Source organism: Archocentrus centrarchus, chromosome 18 (assembly GCF_007364275.1).
Source record: "Archocentrus centrarchus isolate MPI-CPG fArcCen1 chromosome 18, fArcCen1, whole genome shotgun sequence".
In the NCBI taxonomy this organism is placed as follows: domain Eukaryota; kingdom Metazoa; phylum Chordata; class Actinopteri; order Cichliformes; family Cichlidae; genus Archocentrus; species Archocentrus centrarchus.
This window is the reverse complement of record NC_044363.1, coordinates 6,666,655-6,690,044: the sequence shown is the minus strand read 5'-3', so window position 1 is coordinate 6,690,044 and position 23,390 is coordinate 6,666,655. Positions and strand designations below refer to the sequence as shown.

General features: G+C 39.2%; 1 protein-coding gene across 1 annotated transcript; it reads right to left on the bottom strand.

Annotated features, from left to right (window-relative positions):
- Window positions 1-11,536: 11,536 nt before the first annotated feature.
- LOC115797203 (toll-like receptor 2) lies at window positions 11,537-18,211 on the bottom strand. Its single transcript, XM_030753719.1, has 11 exons — window positions 17,941-18,211; window positions 17,244-17,400; window positions 17,005-17,154; window positions 16,264-16,470; window positions 16,046-16,168; window positions 15,750-15,900; window positions 14,733-14,897; window positions 14,453-14,632; window positions 14,223-14,363; window positions 13,638-14,146; window positions 11,537-11,939 (listed from the first exon to the last, which is right to left on the bottom strand). The coding sequence occupies exons 1-11, from the start codon at window positions 18,209-18,211 to the stop codon at window positions 11,537-11,539; spliced, it is 2,457 nt and encodes an 818-aa protein (XP_030609579.1).
- Window positions 18,212-23,390: the final 5,179 nt, after the last annotated feature.

Here is a 23,390-nt window from a genome sequence, read left to right as displayed (position 1 = left end):
AACTCGTTAAAGGCAACAGAATGAACTAAGAAGTGTTTTATGACTTCACAGACAGGAAGTATAAATCTCAGGGGTGACAGATGGAACCAAGTGTGAAAAGAGGTAGTGAGTGTGAAGCAGCCTTTGGGAGGAAACTGTGTGAGTGTGTGTCTGAAAAAACAATTAAAAAAAAACAAACAACTGTTTCATAATGTATTGAAAATTTAAGTTTAGCTAAGTTTAGCTTTTTTGAGACTTTCTAAACTCAAGACAAAATTATTTTACTGCAGTAAAATTATAAAATTAAAGTTGATTAATTTGTTAAAAAAAGAGAATTTTTGTAGTTTTTGTGATAATGTGTGCTTATTCTTTAATGTGTATTAAATTTCATCAACTCTTCTATTGATTATTAGTCAAAACAAACAAAGAAAAAAAGAAAAAGAAAAAACAGGCTGGAAAAATACCCCAAATTATAAAATGATTATGTTGCATGTGGTTTCAGTTCCAGAACATGCTGTGACCGCTGTATGCAAAGAACCTTTACCACAGTGATTTCCGGTCTCCTTTTGGCACAGCTTTATGGCCCAGAATAACTCACTGAAGACTAACAGTCCTACAAGGCGAGCAGTAGTTAACAGCATGCTTTCAGTTGTACTTTTGTTGATCATTAAACATCAGTTTGTCTCTAGGTTGAAATGAAAAATAGCCTCAAAATATAACTTACAACCCTGCAGTGGCAGAAACATTCGGATTCGTTACCCCCTAAAAAAGGACCAATACCACACAATGAAGAGACTCCACTACAAGAAGAAGAAGAAGCTAATTGACAGCAATAGATCACTCAATTATTCTCTAAGAGCATCATCATAGGTTTTACTTTGACAAATTGTGATCTGAAAAGCAGCAGATAATTATCTATTTAGCAGGCAAGCTGGCCTAGCTGAACACACAGTCACAGCTTTTGAGTCTGGCCCAATTTATGCAACTGCAATACTCTTTAAGGAGCCCAATATGCAGGAATAACAAAGTAGAATAGGTGGAAATAACACATAAATACTGCAAGCAAAATAACTGTGTGGATTTTCTGCAAAACTGCAGATGATCAGAGCGAAGTGGATGTGCCTGTAAAGGGGAAACTTTATTTATCATAAGAAAACATTCATTTGGGTATCATGAAGACTCTTTGCTCGTGTTTGCAGTGTTAAACGTTGGCTTAAATTTGGAGCAGTATTTACCCCCTTACAAACAACAAGCTTCCACGACAGTGGATGCAATTTGTGTTCTAGTGTCATATAACAGTGTCACTCTAGCACAAAAAAATAGGCCTGTGAGCTTTACGTGGCTACACATTTAATTTACAGTAATAACAGTAAAAGAACTGTTATGCATGAACATGTTAATAAGCTCCATCTTATTTTCATACCTTCAACAGTATCTTTGCATACTTCATCTTAGCCAAACTAGTAACATTAAAACATATTAAAAATTTTAAAAAAGCAATATCATAGAGTCTGGCTGTAAAACCTCATAGTGCGATGTGTTCTTTGAGATTTGGGATTAGATGCTGATGTCTTGGAAGACGATATCACCGTAGAAGTCAAAGTTTGTGTTGCATCTGGACGCTGTCTCCTTTACTCCCTCTGCATATGAAAATCTCCTCCAGGTTTTCACTGTGGTCAGTGTCGTCCTCTGACTCCATTTTGGCTTCTTTGTCTCCAAATCTTCAGTCCTCACATTTTTCTCTACTCCCCCATTGCGCTGGCATGTTACCTGCACACACCTGTGCCTGCTGCAGCATTTTCTGCAGTTTTCCTTTCCTTATGTCAGAGGTAGATTGACGGGGTCACGATCGGACAGCTTGATTGGCTGCACAGATGCAAATGAAAGGTTTGAACATGCATTCAGATTGTGGGCATAATTAGTAGTGACTTATGATTTTAAAAGTAGCAAGGTGAATGAAGCAGAGATTCATGTCCAGAGATGCAAACAGAAGGTGAAGCAGTTTCTTAGTTGGTGAGTCAAACACAGGTCTCAGTGGTTCCCACACATTTACGCCCTCTCCGTGGGGTGGGTGGATGTATGAGGATGTTTCATAACTCCAAACATGAATTTAAGACAGTCTGACTGGGTTCCTTGGTTTGGTTCATCTAAGTTTTAAATAATGATTTTGAGCTTAATTGCCAAAAACTGATGTCTGAATGTGTTGAACTGTTGTTAAAATGTTTTAGATGAATAAAGTTTTTGCCACAGTTTATGACCATTTCCTTTTTGAAGTCATTGTTCAGTAAACATCACACTGGTGGGCTGCAACAAGCTCACTTTTTGTTGAGGATTTCGTTATTTCTGCTTTATTGGATACAAAATGTTTTAGAAGATTTCCAAACAAAAACATCAATTTTGCTTTAATTTAAACATTTATATGATTATTTATTAAATATGTTACATGCATTATGATACCTCAATACAATCATATTATGGTTATAAAAGCATTCAAATGCCACTCAAACTGTTATCAAAAACACAAATTTTATCTTATCGTGAAAAATGTGCTCCTGCTGAGAACTTCCTTCCTGTCCTGCTTTTCTTCACGGCTTACAAAAATGAGTTAAACAGTAAGAGCATGTGGAGAGGATGTAAAAATGTCTTTAAGAAAGAGAAATCAATTTGATTTGAATGAGTTCAGACTTGTTAAAAAAGCAGAGGAGCTGGTTGTGAACTGAGCTTCAGGGAAACACAACATCCTGATATTTACTGTAAAGCTTTGAGTGGAAAAAGACAGAAAAAGAACATGTGGATCCTGGAATAATCGGAGCTTTTATCTTTAATGGACTGAAGAGGAAAAAGTTTACAAGGAATCATTGAGAACAGCTTCAAACATCAACTGATTGAATCCATGAATGTGAAAACGTGTTTGTGAGTGAAAGAGACAGACATGTACAGACTGAACTATCTGTTCAACAGTCAGAGTGTTTCTCTAACAGGAGGACACTCTTTACACTCAGCTCAGCACAGACACACTGAGGTACCAGGAGACCTGAATCTAAAGCCAGGAAAAGAGGTTCAGTGAATGTGGTGTTGAAGGTGTGGAGGTGGAGCAGCATGTCAGAGGAGACTCTGAAGAAGGACAGAGTGCCAGCAGGACAGTCCACAAACACTGCTAATCTGTTAGAGATGGAGAAGGAGGAGGAGAAGGAGGAGGAGGAGGACGAGATGGGTGTTCTTATCTTGTTGTGCCAGACAAAAAGAGGCCTATCATCAGTGCAGTTCAGACTCCAGGAAGTCAACAGTCTCTCACACAACAAAATCAAAGTCTTTTAGTTGTCCCACATACAAGACTAAGGACCAGGGCGGGCAGAGCTTTTTAGGCGGTGGCACCAACGCTCTGGAACTGTTTACCACTCCAGCTCCATTTAGCTGACTCTGTGGCGTCAATTAAAAACTAGTTGAAAACTTTTCTGTTTAACCAGGCTTTCTGGTTTCTGACTTTATTTTTCATTCTTTTCCTTTTAATATGGTAATGTTATTATGTTTTTAACATAGTGTTTTCTTGGGGGGGGGGGTGTTGATATTGTGTTTTAATTATTGTACAGCACCTTTCTGTCTGTGAAAAACGCTATATAAATAAACTTTACTTACAACAATAACTATCACCTGAATCCTGTTGCTTCTTTGTGAGAAGGTGATGCTTATGGCATGTTGCAAATTTCATCAGGGCTGCAACTATTGATTATTTTAGCAATTGCGTATTCTATTTATATTGATTACCCAAGTAACTGGATAAGAAATACTTTTTTCACATTAAAAGTTCATCTGCATATTTTAACTTCTGTACTGCAGTTTTTCCCTGTGTGAAACAAACAGGGTGGATGGAGCAGCTACAAAGTTCTCGTTTCTTCACTTACTGATCAGGTGGTTGATGAAGGACCTCCAGCTGTTTCCCAGTAAAGGTTTAATGGAGGTTACAGGGACGAAAAGGCTTCTTTTGGACACTAGAAAAACATTTCCTTCTGCTCCATCTGAGCTCACCGGCTCCGCCTCTTTCCGCTTGTGCAGACAAACTGCACGTAAATCAGCTGACTGCTGCTGTTGCTCATCAGTGTTTATGTTGAAAAACTAGGGGCTGCGTGAGCACAACCTTGTAATGCTTTATATTCACAAGCATTCTCCTAAATACGTTTCTACTGCAGGTCTATATTTAGTGACGAATCAGGGATTAAAGTATGAAAAATATTTTGATGGGGAAGGGGTCCTTCTGGTACCGGACAGTCACCAGTGCTCAGTAGCAGTATGTCTGGGAGCTGAAGTAGAGAAAAAAATAACAGCTGATTCTCAGCACAGCGAGCACAAAACACCAACAAGGCAGAGAGCGGTGGAGGCGGAAAAACATGTCAGCGATGATCGCTCAGTGTCAAAGGGAGTCCGTCCGGACTTTATAGAATCTGACGGGGTTGTTTTCTAACTCCTGATCCCCCACTCCATTCCAGTGTCTGTATACATATATATATATATATATATATATATATATATATATATATATATAAATAATATATATATATACACACACTGCTCAAAAAATAAAGGGAACACTTGAACAACACAATAACTCCAAGTAAATCAAAATTCTGTGAAATCAAACTGTCCACTTAGGAAGCAACACTGATTGACAATCAATGTGTGTGTGTGTGTGTGTGTGTATGTATATATGTATATGTACTCTTGATTCGTGTGGTTAGCACTGCTGCTTCACAATTAGAATGGCATCTAAAAGGTCTGGGTTCAATTCCACCTTGGCCCGGACTTCTTGCTGTGTGGAGTTTGCATGTTCTCCCTGTGTCTGCTGGGTTTTCTCCGGTCCTCTGGTTTCTTCCCACAGTCCAAAGACATGCAGTTACTGGCGTTAGGTTAATTGGTCACTCTAAATTGCCCATAGGTATGAATGTGAGTGTGAATGTTTTCTGTGTGAGCCCTGCGGCAGGCTGGTTGAACCCTGCCTCTCACCCTGTGTCAGCTGGTATAGGCTCCCTGTGACCCTGAACAGGATAAGAATGGATGTCTACATTCTGTTGGGTGAGCAAAATCTTCAGCCAGTAGGAACCCCTGAAGATTAGAGTATGGAGTGAGCGAAGTGTTATGACAGAGTTTACCCGCTTCCATGAAATAATGGAGGACAAAGCAAGAAGTCCAGCTCTCGTTGATGCCGCAGTGAATAATCATTCCTGAGTCAAGGAAGCAGAGGCAGCAAAGGGGAGCAGAAGCCCGGCTGCAGGGCTGGTGCTCTCACAGGACTACAGAAACAGTTCACTGGAAGAATTGAAGTTCAAAATTTTTGTGTATTGTTTACTATAGCTTTAGGAGAAAAATATTCAAAAAACCTTCAGAATATGGATACTAATCAAAGTGGATGATTTGGTGGATAGAAATGCTTAGAAAATAAACTTATGAAATGATTTTTTACAATGGGATTTTTGTCTTGCATCAATGATGATCTCTTTGGTTTTCATGGTGTTCAGTGCCAGGTTGTTCTCTGAACACCAGGCTGTCAACATCAGGTCCTCCTCTCTGTAGGCTGCCTCATCTCCCCTTGAGATGAGTCCGACCACTGTGGTGTCGTTAGCAAATTTGATGATAAGGTTGTTGTTGTGGGCCGGACTGCAATCATGGGTGTAGAGGCAGTAGGGCTCAGTACACAGCCCTGTGGGGAGCAAGTGCTCGGTGTGCAGGTGGAGGAAAGATGGGGGCCAAGTCTCACAGTCTGGGGCCGGTTGGTTAAGACGTCCTTTATCCAGGAACATGTGAGAGGGGGGAGGCCCAGGGTGTGCAGTTTGGTGGTGAGAATGTCCGGGATGATTGTGCTGAATGCTGAGCTGTAATCCACAAAGAGCATGCGAGTGTAGCTCTGCTGCAGCTCCAAGTGGCTCAACACAGAGTGGAGAGCTACAGCGATGGCGTCCTCTGTGGATCTGTTTGCACGATATGCAAACTGATGGGTGTCGAAAGTGGGGGGGGGGGGGGGGGGGTGGTCTTTGATGTGCTGGAGAACCAGCTTCTCAAAGCACTTCATGGTTACTGGTGTGAGGGCCACAGAGCAGTAATCATTTAGGCTGGTGATGGATGACCTCTTTGACACAGGGATGATTGTGTCTGTCTTCAGGTGGGGTGGGGGTGACTGTTGAAACTCCATCTGGTGTGCAGACGGAGTACCTGGAAAGTATTGTAACGTTGTAAACACACTTCCACAGTCGGCGATGTTCACAACAAAGGTCGTCTTTATTAGCAGAAAAACGGCTGCTGTAGGCCACAGCCACGCCAACCACAACTACAACAATGGAACAGCAACACACACACACAGGCAAGCTCTCGGTCTTTTCTCTCTCTCCATGCTGCCTTCACGAACCTCCCGAACAGTCCGAAATCCCACAACATCAACACGCTCTCTAACTAAGAGAATCGCTACAGTATCTTTATTTTATATTTCAGATCATTTCATTCTGTTTGTATGGACATTTCCCACAGAGTGTTCAGACATTCTGTACATGCATGAGGACGAGCAGGGAACAGGTGTGCTGAAGAATGAAGCGATCAGGTGACTAGAAAATGTGGAAACACACTGAGGCCATCTACAGGACAAGTGAGGAACAGCAGTGATCAGAAATGAAAAGTTGTGATGTTCGATACCACAGATTTCATTTCCAGTCAGAGTAAAATTCAAGCTGGTATCGGTGATAACGATCTGATACTTTGTGCAAAAATCTTAAAATCACAGGGCAAAACAAATGATAGGGCTATTCAATACTGTTTGCTTAGTCTTATTTAGATTGAACCACATACAGTCTCTCCAAATAGCCTAAAATACTGAAATACAAACATTATCTCAAATAACTCAAATATTAAAAGTATCGATACTTGGATTTGAGAATCAATTTTAAAGCGTGATGGTCGGGTATCGGAAGTATCGATATCACTAATTGCACATCACTATCTGCACATCACTAATTGGAACATTTAGAGCTGATTAGAGGATCATTTAAGGCAGGGAATGTCAACCGGCTAAATATGACACTTTTGCTCCTCCTCAGGCTGCAGTGTAAATAATGCACCATCATCCCCAAGTGTCCATTTCACCACACTGCAAGCAACATTCCTCATTAGAGAACAATAACATGTGATCTCACTGCTTTGGGGTTTTATTTATTCATAACAGACAAAATGATAAATACATTGTTTATAGATTCAGTGTTTTAATGCAGATGCATCCATTTAGAGATGACAGAGAAAATAACCTCTTTGTGACTTCAGGTCTTGGCTGAGAATTGTCACATATTTTGTTTTTCTTTTACCTTTTCTTTGGTGTCGCAGTAATCCAGTGAAACTCACCTGTGCACCCTGTCAGTGATTAGGAGCAGCAAACAGGGAAAAAAAGTTTTATCAATTTTATTTTGATAATTTGGTGAATCTCAAAATTTCTGTATGTAGAACTGTTTTGTAAACATCAAAGTAAGGAAATAAGGGAGCATTTTAGAAACTTCATCATATGGCTGCATAGATTATGTTTTTCTAGTTGATAAATGATTCCTCTCCCCGTGACTCTGTATCTCATTCTGTGTCTCTGCAGGCCTGAACTATTAAGCAGGATTTTGGGTTTAGCCAGCTAACCTCTGGTGTAACCCTGAGTTTTCAGTGCCACTAAAATGGATTACTTCCTATTTCACCACTGAAACTTAAACTAAGCAGTACCAACTACCCAATCAGTTCTCTTTTCTTAGATGATCTTGTGGACTTCAGTCTGTGGATAGTAAAAGGGCCTAAACTGAATAAATTTATCGAAACCACTATCAAGAAATGATCGTTTTTTGCTACACAAACATTTTCCAGAAATGCACCCAAACACAGAAAGCAAAGATTTTGCTGTCACATGTGAATGGTTCAGCATTTTGTCTGGATCATCTGTCTGAAACTTTGTGCGAATGTGTCCAACAACAGTAAAGTTCATAGTTCATTTTTGTTTGAGGTGCTCATTGGAAGAGATATAGACACACACACGGTCATGTTTAACCTGAAAAATTCCAGCCTGTTGAACTATGCAAGCCTTAATCAGGAATTAAAACACAATTCAGGGAAACAATAATTCTTTTCTTGCTGGTCGTCCACCAATACAGTAGGAACCTTGCACCTGTGGTTTTTGTCCAATAGCAAACCTCCACCTGGTGGTGGTGAGAGTGGAATATTTCACCAGTGATTTTCTACCAATAATAAACAAGGTAAAGGAGACCAAAAAGACTGTTAATGTATAAACACAACAAAAGTACACAGGTCCATCTTGGGCTCCTGGTGATTCATATCACTATAAGATATTAAAATTTCATCGTGTTGCCTGGCCATCATATAACTAAATGCTAAAAGGAGCAATTTGTAGCATTTATGCACCTATAACATGCTTGTATCATCTAAACTTTATGACTATATTTTTGTCTCCAAAACTGTAATAATGACTGATATATTATGACATCATCATGTTGCCCAGCAGCCACCTATGAATGGACTGACATCACAGACCAAACAATGCTGTAGCACGGGTATGCACTAGTTACCAACACAGAAAAGTTTGGAGTTCAGTTCTTCCTTTGCGTGACTGTAATGTTCTTTTTTTCATGTTATAACTTTTGACCTGCTGAAGATGGGTGCAACCAAGTATTCTTGGGAAAGTAGAGGAGTTGGGGTTAACATCATTGTCACGCCACCGCCTCATCGTTCGACGGCTGGAAAAGTCAACAGAAGCATTTATTTTTACTGAAATGCAGGGAAGACTACCGAGAACAGCTAATGCCCACACTGTAATAAATCTGGGTATTGCAGTAGCATAATGAGCACATTAGATACATTTACAGAGCATTACATTTTGTAGAAGTACTAAACCTTTTCTTATCAATAGGCTGTGATTACATTGCATGTTACTGCCAGATTGACCTAAGGCATTTGTTGATGTTTCTGTTGCTGCATTTCTGGGAAGCTACATGTTAAGATTGATCTCAGCACTGATCTAACCACATTTATTGTAAATATAAATAAAGCTTATGAGCTCACATTTCCTTCAGTACCTAAATCATCTTTATCTTTGATATTCTACTATATGAATTATTTGAACACTTTTACTTTCTTTTTTATTTACTTACAATTGTAGCCATGGTAGCAATCCCCCAGGGGGTGCTGCAGTAACCCTTACTTCCTATGATCTTGCGGCACACACATATGGTGTGCTTTGTGTGGTGAACTGTACAGTACCAGTCATAACTATTATACGGGCAACACTAGGACCTGAGGACAGAATTTTGTTCCACTTCATGCAAATGTGATGCAAATGACAAAGAATTCTGAGTCCTTGAAAAATTTAGATACACTGTCCAAACCTTTGAGTGGTACTGTATATAAAAAATATCATTGTGAATGTTATGTTATTGATGCTGCTGCCACTTCCATCTGTCTCATAAGGAGGATGAGTTCACACCACAGAACACAGGACCAAACTTTAGAGGCTTTAAAGGAGAAGCTCCATGAAAAAGAGGAAGAGATCCAGGAATTGCGAAAGTTACACCAAAAGTAAAACTAGTCCCCTGTAAGCCCCGCTGAACACAACCATGACCTACAAACTCTCTCTACCGCTGGCATGCTGAGCAACAAGACAGGTCCAGAAATCAGAGATCATCCTCCTCATCAACTCCAAAATTCATAAATGAGAAGAAACTTTTCACCAAGCATAAAGCAGATGGTAAATGGTCAATGGACTAGTTCTTATATAGCGCTTTTCTACTCAGTCTGAGCACTCAAAGCGCTTAGATAAAATTGATTGTCCCAGCACTCAAGAAGCCTTGAAACTCATGTCAAATGAGCATTTGGGATCCATGAGCCACATCATCCACACCGGAAACATTTATTTTTTTGGATTTCCTAAAGTATATTTATATATATATTCTGTTTTGATGGTAGAGGACATTCATCCAATTTGGCGTAAAAGAGGAAAGTAAATACGCTTTTACTTTGTAAATAATTGAGCTGATGGTGAATGACTGACATATGAAAGTCTGTTATTTCTTGTTTTTGTACTTCTTCTATTTGAAAATAGAGAAGTTCATTGGATAATGATTTAAATTTTTTTATTAAGATTAAAAGCTTTTATTGTAATTATACACTTCTAATCACTGTACTACGATGTTTAGCAGAAGATCATGGCTCACAGATCTGCAAATATTTAAATATTACACATCCACAAATCAAACTGAACCACTGAAGTGATAGAAGTTGAAAAAACAACCTGACTATGGCTCATTTTAATTTTTTGTTGATCAAAATCTTACCATCACTACTTCATCCATACTTTAGTGTTAAGATGATAGCAGCATACTGTAACAGAAAAAAAAAAACAAAAACATATCTTAAACTTATTCAGTAGGAAAATTGTTTTGTGGGAAGATAAAGACTTCCTAAATTAATTCTATTAATTTCATGCAGATGTCTGTGTTTGCTGCATAAAACCATACCTGAAAACATAAAGTTGGAAATTCTGTAATGGAAAAAGAAAATAGAATGGGGCGGGGGGGGGGGGGGGGGGGGTGCTAATTAGTATGCTGGCTAATTAGAAGGGCTCCTGAAACAAGGTCCAGGTGACGCTTAAAAACATAAAGGGATGCAGAATGAGCACTGTGTGTACTCAAAACACCGCCTCGGAAGTTGCCATATTAGTAGCTTTTTAAAAAAAAAAAAAAAAAAGAAAGTTGTTAAATCTAGCAACAAAGTCAATAAGTTGGCAACATTGAGCTCCTAGGAATTTATGTTTAATGGGAAGCATGAGATTGTCATTTGTGCTCCCTTTTCCACTTCTTCTTCCTTGCTTTCACGCAGGTCGCCTTGCGTTCTGTAACCATGCGAAATCAAGGGTGAACGGGAGATCACACGTGCACGTTGTGAACGAAAAACTGGCTGTCTCAGATGATAGATTGCAATTTGCATTGAAATAATACCATAGTGCAGCAATCTAGCAAGAGAAAACAAAATCAGTCTGGTATCAGTGACGGGGCTGAATGCACCGCTCTCTAATTGCAGTGATAGCAAAAAATTAGCGCAAGACGACCTCAGCATGGCGCAGTGCAAGGTGATCAACCACTGGCTCGAACCCTGCTCGTGGTACAATTGAAAGCTGAGTTGCTGAGACTACTTACCATCCAAATATGACCTTTTGGTGTTATTTGGACCTTGAAACATACTGCTATTACTTGTACTTCTTCAACAGGATGAAATGACTACCATTTAATATTTGTGTTGGACTGATAACAACTGATTATCATTCCGTGAAATGATCTTTTTTGCTTTTCTCCAAACACAGATTTGGAACTATGGCTGTGGTTGTCACCATTGATGACTTGGATGTTAGCAGGCTAAAATGCCATTGTCCTTTTTATTTCATTCTCTTGTCCTTTTCAATTGTTTGACTTTATTTAGCCTTCCGGTGTTTCTCATTATCCGTTTCTTATCCCCTTCTTCTTATTCTTTACCATATTCTGCCCTTTTAGTCATCTTCTCCTCTCAAAGCATTGCGCAGACTCCTCCAGAACTCCTTCCTCTTCTCCTCCTCCTGTGGCCACTCTAGGTAGGTGGTGGAGCTCATGAGCTTGCGCAGTTTGTAGAAGCGTTTGGGCACATCATCCTTGGACAGTGGCTCTAGCAGGATCAAGATGGCCGCCTGACCACCAGCGGGCCCATCAAAAAGCCAGAAGTGGGAGAAGTCTAGCTCATATCGGCACCAGTCAGAGTGAACAAAATTCTCAGAGAGGATGAAGACGGTCCTCCGACTGTGTTCGATAGCACTCATGATATTATCCACAATCCATTGCCCGGGAAGGAAGTCCCGTTTATGGAGGCAGAGAGTCAAAGGCTGGGGAGATGTGGAGTTGGCCCCAGAGTTGGTTTCACTGTGGGGTACAAACAATAAAAGCAGGTTTTTTAGGTCTTTCTCCTTTCTATTAGGACTAACATGATAACAGCATCTGAGGCAGAAACCACACAATCGGAAGTATACTTTGAAAGAATTGCACATTTCACTTTTTGCAATCATTTTGTCAGTTGAATTCTTCTAATTAAAAAGTTTTTGGATGATTTATACAATCCAAATGCAAGAAATCATCACACTGGGTTAAATTTGCTTTAAAACACATAGTACACCCTTATATGACAGAAAACCTTTGACTGATGAGGCACTGAGGCTGAAAACAATATCTGATAAATACGTAAGAAAAAAAATAGGAGTTTTTCAAAATATACCCAACCTGGAAGCGCTTCAGTTAATTTAGGTTAAATGATGTTTAAAATGCAACATTGTCATCTTAACCTATCAAGAATAATATCCTGCTACAAACCTAGCTAGCCAAGTCATCCAGCAGTCATCTGGTTTCCACACACAAAAAGCAACAGCACTGCTAGGTGGTTTGAAACTGGGATTTCAAACAGTGATTGTAAAGTTTATTTCAAAGATTTGTCAACATGGATGATACAAAAAAAAAATAAATAAAACTTAGGAATGTTGTAGGAAAAAATGGAATTCGCCTTGTAATTGTCACCTTGTAACTTGAATGATTGAGTCCCCAAAGTTTGAAATGAATTAATTAAATGTATCTCATTTTTCTGTTTTAGCTTTTAGTATGCACCGAGTAGCTGTCAGATTTAGGTAAATATAAGTAGATTATTGCACAAGTTATGAATCAACTACTCAGGTCTAAGTAATGATCAGTAACCTCTAACCCCTTTTGACTAAGATGTATTTTTCTTTTGTTTACTTTATTTAATTCAGAGGACAAAGAAAATAATTATTTTAATTGAAACACATCAAAATCTATATTTTTTCCAAAACCTGCTTCTGTTGCCTGCCTCCCAAATATAGGGTTATGGTTTTGTTTAGGGACATCACTCACAGCATTCAAGCTAGTGAATATTACAGTTCATTACAGGGAAATGAATGCTTTTTTCTGAACAGCGATGATTGATGATGATTGATTTGTGTAGTTTGAGCCACCCTGGTGCCCAACTAATGACTTTTTTACCAGGGTGTGAGCAGGCGACCACGAACACCGCTAGATGATGTGGTTGGCGCTGGACTGAATCCCAGCCATGCTGCCATTTGCCACATGTCTCCCCAACTCTTCTCCCCTGCTTTCCTGACAAAATGTTCACTGTACCTCTGTCAAATAAAGCTGAAAAGGCAAAAAATAAACTTAAAAAAAAAAAAAAGTAATTATTTACAGATTTTTTATTGATTTATTTGCATAACCCGGTTGTGATTTCTGGAATTGCTGCTCTGAATTGCCCTGCTGAATTTTTTAAGTCTAGTTTTTGGTGCTCTGAGGACATGGCAGGTAGAATTTAGGTCAAGAGTATATTCAAGGCCACTATTTTTTATAATCAGTATCTCTATATGGATAAACAGCTCTATGCAATTTTCATTCTGTGGCCAATTGTCCTTCAGAAAATGCCACATTATTGACACAAACAATGTCTTCGAATGCTCAAACTAATTTTATTGAAGTCTTTATCTACTGACTAACAGAGTAGTGATACTGAGGACACCTTGGCTAAAATAATATAAAATAATATCACATAAAAACTACTGACGTTACCTTGGTTCCTCCAGCTCAGGTACCAAGAAGTTTTCCACCCAGCTAGCATCTCTTTCACTGTAGGAAACAAAGGCGTCGAAGGATATCAGTGCTTCTGAGTCTGCAGCATCTCTGCGTTGTTGCTGGCGTCGAGAATTACGCTTGGCCTTGACCCATGCCCAAATCATCTTCAGGTACCAAAAGGCGTGGATGCGCCACAGTGCCACAGACAGCAAAACTGCTACAAACAGCGCCAACCCACAGCTCACTGACACAAATAAAACCTGATGGCACATGACAACAGAGAGTCGGACTTCATCCACAAGTTGTCCCTGCAGGTAGAGAGGGGAGTCACAGATGTAGCTGTCCACTCCATCTGTTAACTTCATGCCTCCACCTCCTTTAAGTTCCATTTGGAGGAAGCTGACAAAGTCACAGGAGCAGACAAACTTGTTCTGACCTGCCTGGATGTTTTCAAGTCGCTGGTATGACTGGAGGTCTGATTTTCCAAACATGTTCAGGGTGTTTGACTGTGGAAAAATAATGGGTATTATAGTGGAAAAACTAAGGGGATCAGAAGCAGAAACATATGCTGTGACTTATTACCTTGATGGTCAGGGTCTGCAGATTGGGAAAGGACAGCCCAGAGGGCACCCTGAGGAACTTGTTGCCAGAGAGGTGAAGCTCTCTGAGCACAGGCAGAAGCAGAATGAAATCATTAAGGTTATTGTTGCTCAGATCCAACACCTGTAAAGAATAAAATGAGAGGTGAAATTACAAAAGAAAAAAAAAATGGTGTCAGGTTTCTCTTGATTATTGCTACGTGGTCTTCATACCTCCAGGGTTTTGGGCAGACAGGGAGTAATGGTTGTGAGCTTAGCCCCAGAGATGTTGAGGAATCGCAGGGTGGAAGGCCAGGGGCAGCTTGAGGGCATGAAACTGTAACCAGTCCTACTGATGTCCAGGTGTGTCAGTTTAGAAAACTTTGTTACCAGTCGGCTCACAGTGGACAAAGACTGTACAGAAATTGGACACAGGCAGCTAAGTTTTCACCAAGCCTCGGAATTCTTGCATACTTATAGACTTCACTGATTTCATTAAAGATTCATGCTTCACCTTCAAAGCGTTTCCACTGAAGTTTAAAACTCGAATGTCCTTCAAAGTTTCTATTGTACCACAAAGTGTCTCCACTAGAGTCAGGTCAGTCAGGAGGTTGTCAGATAGGTCCAGGTACTGCAGGTTTTTCAGCAGACGGGACGTGAGACAGGGCATCACAAACACCTGAAGGGAAAAGCCAAAACTCATCAATGAGATCACAAACTTTGAAGTTGTAAGGTGAAGGGAGACACTAGTTCCATTAGGGTTTATCTAAATTGGCCGTTATGCCAATGTTATCCATCTCTCTGTGTTAACCCTGCTGTTCACCCTATGACAGATGGACCTCAGCCTGTGGAGTCCTGGATAGGTGGAAGAAAATGTGTGGATGGATTATGGATGGAATTAATACATTCAAAGGAAAATGGATCATCTTTGACAACCTTTTCCCTTTCCATGTACATTGTAGAAAACAGTTAAAGACCTACACGTAAAAACAGGAAACAAGAAAAAACTATATTTACTGTTTGTAAATATCAAAAGTTTCATTTGATGTGTCTTCCTGAAATCTGCAGAGATGGAAAAGTATTGCCATCTGAGATCTGTTGAACTACACTTGGAGAATTTACAAGTAGCCCCTTAACTGGCAAGGGCCCGGTGACGGGCCGTTTGTAGTCTCTTTTATATGGCAGGCTAGACCCTCCCATTTTTATTGACACGTCATTCGGCCAATCATGTAACTGGCTGCACCAAATCACCTGACAAAGCTACGTGACGCCCTCTGAGTATTATTGGCTCTGGGAAACCCATTTCTTAACATTATTGGCCGAATGAGGTGTCAGTCAAAATGGGCGGGTCTAGCCTGCCATATAAATGCACTTCATTCGGCCTGCGGACCAGACGCAGCCGATTAATAGGCTATGAAATGGGTTGTTCAGAGCCAATAATAACCAGAGGGTGTTATGTAGTTGTTTCAGGTGATTTTATTTGCTGCCAGTTAAGGGGTTAATTTGTTCTTTTGATATTAAAGATTCTTACCTTGGAGTTTATCACAGATACCCTCCTGGGATACTCCAGCAGAAACTGCAATTGTATGAGTGAGGTAAATTTGTAGACATCCACAACCACAAGGTTACGGATGTAGAACTCATCTATGCCTTTGTGATCAGTCTTGTTGGCTGGCTCCCACCTAACACCAACAGAAAAAAAGATAAACAAAGCTATCCATGCAATTATAATTCTGTTTTATTTGTAGTATAGTACAGCAAGAGTTCATTTGAACTAAAGTTGCTAAGTGGCACTTCTGCCAAAAATATAACATGCTTATCTCCTACCTCGCTTCGCCTGTCAGTGTGACATCATCTATGACTATTTGGGTCAGTGGAACTCCATCGAATATCATCAGGAAGTGAACAATAGCCTTATCAGACACAGTAATGTTACGTATGGCCAAATACCTGAAGAGTTACACCACAGAGGAAGAATTGTATGGTTTGTTTGCCAGTTTATTACAACATCTGTTATAACTAAAGCAGAAGTGAAGTGTCCAGACCTGATCCTCTTGCGGGCTGCCTCTCTGAAAGGCTGAATAGACTGAATTTCAATCAGAAGGATGTCTTTCAGAGTGATGGGTGTCTCAGGGTACGACACGTCACCAATCATAGCCCCAGCCAAGGGTAGATTTGTTAAAAATGGACCATGGAGAGCCAAAGTGACACAACCCAGTGGCCAAATGTCTGCTAAAGTGCCAGAGTCATATCTGCAGAAACAACATGTGGATATTTGGAAAGGAAGACCATAGACACAACAATAAGTGCATCAGGGTTTGATTTGCATGTTTTTTAAAAGTACATGGAGAATTATTGTATTTATAAACCAAATAACAATCAAATGCCACAAAAATAGCTCCCTAAAAAAGTGTTTTTTTAAAGGAACTAAGTGTTTTATTAATTGTTTTATGATCACAAATTATACACACAAGATTTACATATTAAATAGGACCCATTGGTTTTTTTTAATTTGACACATATTTCTGCAGAAAATGTCCAATTTTGTTAAGGAATACTTGGAAGCCAAAGAATCCTTCCGAATATTCCTCAATCCAGGGTGATGATTAACTGACTTATTGAGTCAAAAGTTTACTTCTAAGTTGGTAGCCACCTTTAGAAAAACTTGGGGAACAATCCCAGCATTCATAACCTTACTTTGGTAAACTGTAATCATGATACTTGATTTGGAACTTGATTTGGAGTGAGGACAGTAATGTAACAATGTTAACAAAACCTGATCGAACCTGGTCAGGTTGTTGGCATTAACAGTTAACTCCTCCAGCTGAGTGACTCCAGACAAATCTCCTCTCCTCAGCTCCTTTAGAGCAGGACCTCCAAAGGCCAGCTTCCTCAGTCTAACGAGGGCTTCAAATACTGGAGGAGAACCTAGGTAACTAGAAGAGAGCAGGGGAAAGTAAAAATCATAATATAATTATTTTGAATGCTTTGCCTTGTTGTCATTTTGGTAACTTTAGCTTCTTACCTGTATGGGTTGTTGAGCAGGTTGAGCTGCTGCAGAGCTTTCAACTTCCTGAACCATTTGTGTTTGAGAACAGTCAGCTGGTTGTCAGACAGATCCAGTTGTTCCAGGTTCCACAGAGAGTCAAAAGCGAATGGATGGATCTCAGCTAACCCATTACCTAGAGGACAGTAAAATGTACCTTTAAACACATGGTATACACATTTTATTGATGAAGGGCAACCACTGAACAGGGCTCCAAAACAAGAGCTTTGTGTAAAAAACTATTCAAAAAACAAATCAAAGTATCAGTGTGAGGAATGGTGTGCTATGCTTATCTGCTTCCACAACAGTGGATGCAAAAAATGTTCTAGCTTCATATAACAGCATCATTCTAGCACAAAAATAGGCCTGCTGAATGTAGGACTTTGAGCATCACATAATACAAATTTATAGTAATGACAGTGAGAATTGTTATGCATGAACATGTTAGTGAGTTCCATCTTATATTAATGCCATGCTGCGACAATATCTTTGCATACGTTATCTTAGCCAAACTAGTAACTTTAATACATACAGAGAAATATTGAACAATTATAGATGTAAAAGAGGTGTGTCAAACTCAATCACAGAGCAGGCTTACCTGTAGCTTATCTGTAGCTACTATTACTGTTTACCTGTTACTATTGTTTTAATTATGTTTTCTTAAGCACGGCCTTACCGTGGAGATCCAGAGCCTTCAGTGGCATGTGGCCCATCAGGTCATCATCCGTCACCACTGTTATGCTGTTAAAGGAAAGATTGAGACTCAGAGCGCTGCCCGTTACAGTGGGAACACTGGTGAATCCACCATAGGAGCAGTTACAGGACAGCTGCTGGTTGCAGTGATCGCAGATTGGCCTCTTGTTGTCTGTGTTTGACCTCTGACCCCAGCTCACAGAGAGGAAGAAGAGGAAGAGGAGAGACGAGTAGCATCTGGTTGGATGTCTCATGCTGTAGGATAACAGGTAGATGGAATCAGTGATAAAGCAGCATATCAGAAGACTGACCAGAAAGAAAGTCATGTTTGTCAGACTGCAGAGGACGCACACAGAAGTGAAAGAAAAATGGGGATGAAACACTATTTCATAGAAGAAGAGGAAATCTCCGGAGTTTCTTCTTGTGACTTTCCCACAGCTTTCATTCACTACACAATTCTCCAAAAATAAACATATCAAAGTGAAGAAAAGCTTTTAGCTCATCACACAGCCTTCAACAAATGCTTTAATCCCTTTAAGTATGAGCACATGGATCCAAGTTTCCAATTATGCTGCCAATAAAACTTTTGACAAAACAAGTAAATTAAAATCAAAGCAGAAAGACACAAATGTCATCCTGAATCTTTGGAACTTCAATTGACAAATATAAGATTTTAATCACTTAATAGATAAAATTGTGATTTCTAGAGCATTCTATCCCCTAGGAAAGGTAGTGGCAGACCTTTACACCTTTCCCCTCCCTAAATAGCAAATAGCTGTCTCATATTTAGATTTACTCATGAAAGTAGGTCTTTTAGCATATTTTTCATACAATATTCATCATAACTTAATCAATACGCAATTCCTACACATGCTCCAATCAGGCAAAACATCATAACTACATGCCCAATATTGTGTTTGTCCCACTTTTGCTTCCAAAACGGACCTGATCTATTGAGGCATGGACTCCAGTAGATCCCCCATGTGCTGTGGTATCTGGCACCAACAACAGCAAAAGATTTTTTTTTTTTTTTTAAATCAGTCACCGGAAACCATCAGTTTCTATTGTGTTGTGTGTTTTTAAGCACACAGAACTGGTGAAGAGCCGCGGCCAGGAACTGAGAGAATGGACTCGTTATAGACGTTGGACGTGGGTTGTATGGCAGCCTTCTAGCATAACTGTATTGTTTCTAAGCAGCTATTCCTTTTGTTTGGTTAACCCAGTCAAAAAAAGTAATAATTAAATGAAAATTTATTGAACAGTTTAGAAAGAAGAGCCATTTGAAAATTAACACCAAACCCCACTTGGGCCATTTTGGCTCACATCTGGGTGTCAAAGTGCCTTTCAATCATTTCTGGTTTTGTTTATGAATTATTGTTCTGACCCATATATAAATCTCATATAATGAAAACTTGTGCCAACCAACAATTTTTAAGTGTTACTTTCAGTTTCAATTATGATTCCTGAAGACTATGTAAAGAAATGACAAGAAACTTTGCCTAAAACAGTTCATACCAAATATTAACTTTCAAGCTTGTTAGAATTGTACAGACTCTGTTTTTGCCTCGCATACTGCATTTCCATATATTTTTGCACATTTTAATAAATTGCTACACCTAATTCCCATATTCATAATCAAATGTTTTTAAATGTGGTGTGACTCAAGAATTTTGCACATTACTGTAAATAGACAAGAAGTCCGAAGGCAGAACAAACGGCAACAAACTGATTTCCTTTTCAGCAGTGACTTTAAGAGGTTATTTTTTTCTATCCTAGCTAGAGAAAATACCTTTCTGACCTCTGTGACTTTCACATTTAATACATCTACTCCCAGGTACTACTGACTGGTATTTTTAGTATTTACCTTTTGGTGGAAAGCCCCTCCTTCAGGTGAATGAGACATTAGCTAATTGTCAGTTTGGTAATCCAAACTACTTTTACAAAGTCCTTACAGCCCTCGTCTCGAGTGCTTCCCCTTTGCATATGTGACAGAACCAGTCAATTTATGGTGTCATGACTGGTGTTGTAAAATGGAAACGTTATATCTGAAAACAACCTTGTGGCAATCACCAAAACTTTACAGCATAGCAGCAAGGTAGTACATTTCATGTTTTTGTTCTAGGATTCTATCAGAAGTCTGCATAGTCTTACCTGATTTGTCATGAGGGCTCCTGAAACTCAAAGGCAACAGATTGAGTGTTTTATGTGCAAGTAACAGAAAAAAAAAAAGTGTTTTATGACTTGACAGAGAGGAAGTATAAATCTCAGAGGTGAGAGATGGAACCAAGTGTGAAAAGAGGTAATGAGTATTAAATGACCTTTGGGAGGAAACTGTGCAAGTGTGTCTGAAAAAAGCCCCGAGCTTTAAAATATATAAAAAAATCACAGTTTCCTCTATTTGAGACTTTCTAAACTTAAGATAAAATTATTTTACTGCAGTGAAATGATAAAATTAGAGTAGATTAAGTTGTAAAAAAATATATATATATATTCTAGCTTTTGTGCTAAGATGTGTTTATTTATTTATTTGCATTAAATGCGGTCAACTCTTCTATTGATTACCAATCAAAAAAAAAGAAAGAAAAAAGGTTGGAAAAATACCCCAAATTATGAAATTATCTTACATGTGGTTTCAGTTCCACAACATGCACTAACCGCTATATGCAAAGAACCACAGTGATTTCCTGTCTCTTTTGGCACAGCTTTATGGCCCAGAATAACAAACTGAAGACTAACAGTCCTACAAACTTGTGAAGCAAGCAGTGTTTAAAAGCATGCTTTCAGTTGTACTTTTGTTGGCTATAATCATTAAACAGCAGTTTGTCTCCAGGTTGAAATGAAAAATAACATCAAAATATAAATTACAGCCTTGCAGTGGCAGAAACATTCTGATTCTTTACCCACCAAAAAAGGACCAATACCACTCCACTGCAAGAAAAAGAAGCTACCCCTCTTTTAAAAAAAAAAAAAAAAAAAAAATGCATCATCAGCAAAATGTGATTAAAAAGTTAAATATTCATTGTGCACTAAATGTGCAAGCTTCTTTTAATTAAAAAATGTTTTAATATGATATTGTTAGATAAACATTACTGTTGTAATCATGTAAATATTACATTTAACTTCTATAGAAGAACTCAGTTATTTTGCCTACGCAGTATTGGGTAGTTCAGTATATGGTAGAAAAGACTAGAGGCTGTCTGTAAAATATGCTGCAATTTGTCCACATTAGGAGGTAAGATCGAATTGACCAAAAAAAAAAAAAAAAAAGTTGTGGGTCAGCTTTTCCCCCAAAACCAGAAATATGATCATTAGTTTCCCTCTGATCTGTTCATTAGAAAAAATCTGGCAAATGAACAGAGTTCAGACAGAGGGCCTCCGGGGAGCGCCTGCCTTTCCACACCACAAACCTGACACACCCACTCAACAACACACGAAACACACACCACAAACCTGACACACCCACTCAACAACACACGAAACACACACACACACACACACACACACACACACACACACACACACACACACACACACACACACACCCCCCAACTATACACTCTAAGAATGCAAAATCTCTCAAATTTTACCACTTGCTATCACCATCACTGTTTGTTGCTGCTGTCACTCCCACAGCTTTCACCTGTTGCTCAACCACCAAATGCCATGTGTGGATTGGTTGTTGGTCTGGTGCATTGTTCCACCATTAGGAAAGGGGATGCCATATTAGTGTGTGTATTTGTTTGTTTTTTCTTTCTTTAAAATATTCACTTTTTTTTTTTACCATTTCGTCCTGCTCCAAAAACACAAACATGACAACAATATTCATGGAAAAGGTGTAAATTAGTTTGGCTTTAGTTGGCCTTTCTGCACACTTAAAAAAATAAAATAAAGGGTCGCACATTCGACACAAGTTTAAACAGAGACTCAGTGAAGCAGCGTCCTGCTGCTATATCATCATAAATCAGTGATTTGTTATTTGGTTGTCTGTCCAAACTACAGGGTTCTCAGTTCACTCTCACCTCAGAATAAATAGTTTCTAATGTGTTTAATTTTAGATTTTTTTGTTTCATTGCAAGTGCTTGTGCTGATAAATGCAGATATATTTTCTGTGTCAAAATACCTTCTGACCTCTGTAGGACCTCTGTTCCTTATGTGTATCAAATATGATCACTGAACCCTCTTTCACAGTTACTTATTTTAAAAATTTTTTTTTTTTTGGGGGGGGGGTCCCCATAATGCACTGTATGTTTCTTCTTCACTCAATGTTTATACATTGCTCTGCGATTTATTTATATCGCACCAAATCCCCACAAAAGTCACCTCAAGGCACTTTGTATTGTAGGTAAAAACCCTACAATAATTACAGGGAAAACCCAACAGTCAAAACAACCCCCTATGAGCAGCATTTGGTGACAGTGGGAAGGAAAAAAACTCCCTTTTAACAGGAAGAAACCTCCAGCAGAACCAGGCTCAGGGAGGGGCAGTCATCTGCTGTGACCGGTTGGGCTGAGGGGAGACAGACGAGACAAAAAACATGCTGTGGAAGCGAGACAGTGATTAATAATAACTAATGATTAAATGCAGAGGTGATATAAACAGAGTGAAAAGAGGTGAATGAAAAAAAACAGTGCATCATAGGAACACCCTAGCAGCCTAGGCCTATAGCAGCATAACTAAAGGAGGGTTTAGGGTTACCTGATCAAGCACTAACTATAAGCTTGATCAAAAAGGAAACTTTTAAGCCTAATCTTAAAAATAGAGAGGGTGTCTGTCTCCTGAATCCAAGCTGGGAGCTGGTTCCACAGAAGAGGGGCCTGAAAGCTGAAGGCTCTGCCTCCCATTCTACTCTTAAGTATCCGAGGAACCACAAGTAAGCCAGCAGTCTGAGAGCGAAGTGCTCTATTTTTGGGTGATATGGTAGTTTAAATTAGATTAAACTTTATTAATACCTTTGGGAGGGTTCTGTAAGGGAAATTAAAGTAGAGTACTATGAAGTCTTTAAGATAAAAAGGCCCTGATTATTCAAGACCTTGTATATGAGAAGAATTTGAAATTCTTAGCGTGAATCGGGGGTGTTAATTCATTCAAATTAACATTCTTCCTGCTGTAGCCAGGTTTCATAGAGGCAAAGTAAATCAATATGTTGATCAATTATTAAATAATTTAATAACAGGGACTTGGAAGAGAGATACCCAATTTTTAATAATCCACATTTAACTGTTTTATTCTTTGGTGCAGTTGAGGATGCTCTTTTATTTTTTCTGTTTGAATTTTTATGCTTAAAAATTGTTTTTTCCTGATTTTTGGTGGTCTGGGAGCAGGCACCGACTCTATGGGGATGGGGTTTTGGGGGGATGGCAGGAGGAGAGAAGCTGCAGAGAAGCACGTAAAGGTCTTTAAACACCGGGCGCATAAATTCTGTGTGAATGTTTT

Excerpts from the sequence above, each read along its gene's own strand:
- LOC115797203 (XM_030753719.1), bottom strand. The coding sequence starts at position 18,211 with ATGAGACATCCAACCAGATGCTACTCGTCTCTCCTCTTCCTCTTCTTC. Across the intron at positions 16,169-16,263 it reads GCAGCCCGCAAGAGGATCAG|GTATTTGGCCATACGTAACA; the intron begins GTCTGGACACTT and ends GTAACTCTTCAG. Across the intron at positions 14,898-15,749 it reads TATCTGTGATAAACTCCAAG|GTGTTTGTGATGCCCTGTCT; the intron begins GTAAGAATCTTT and ends TTTTCCCTTCAG.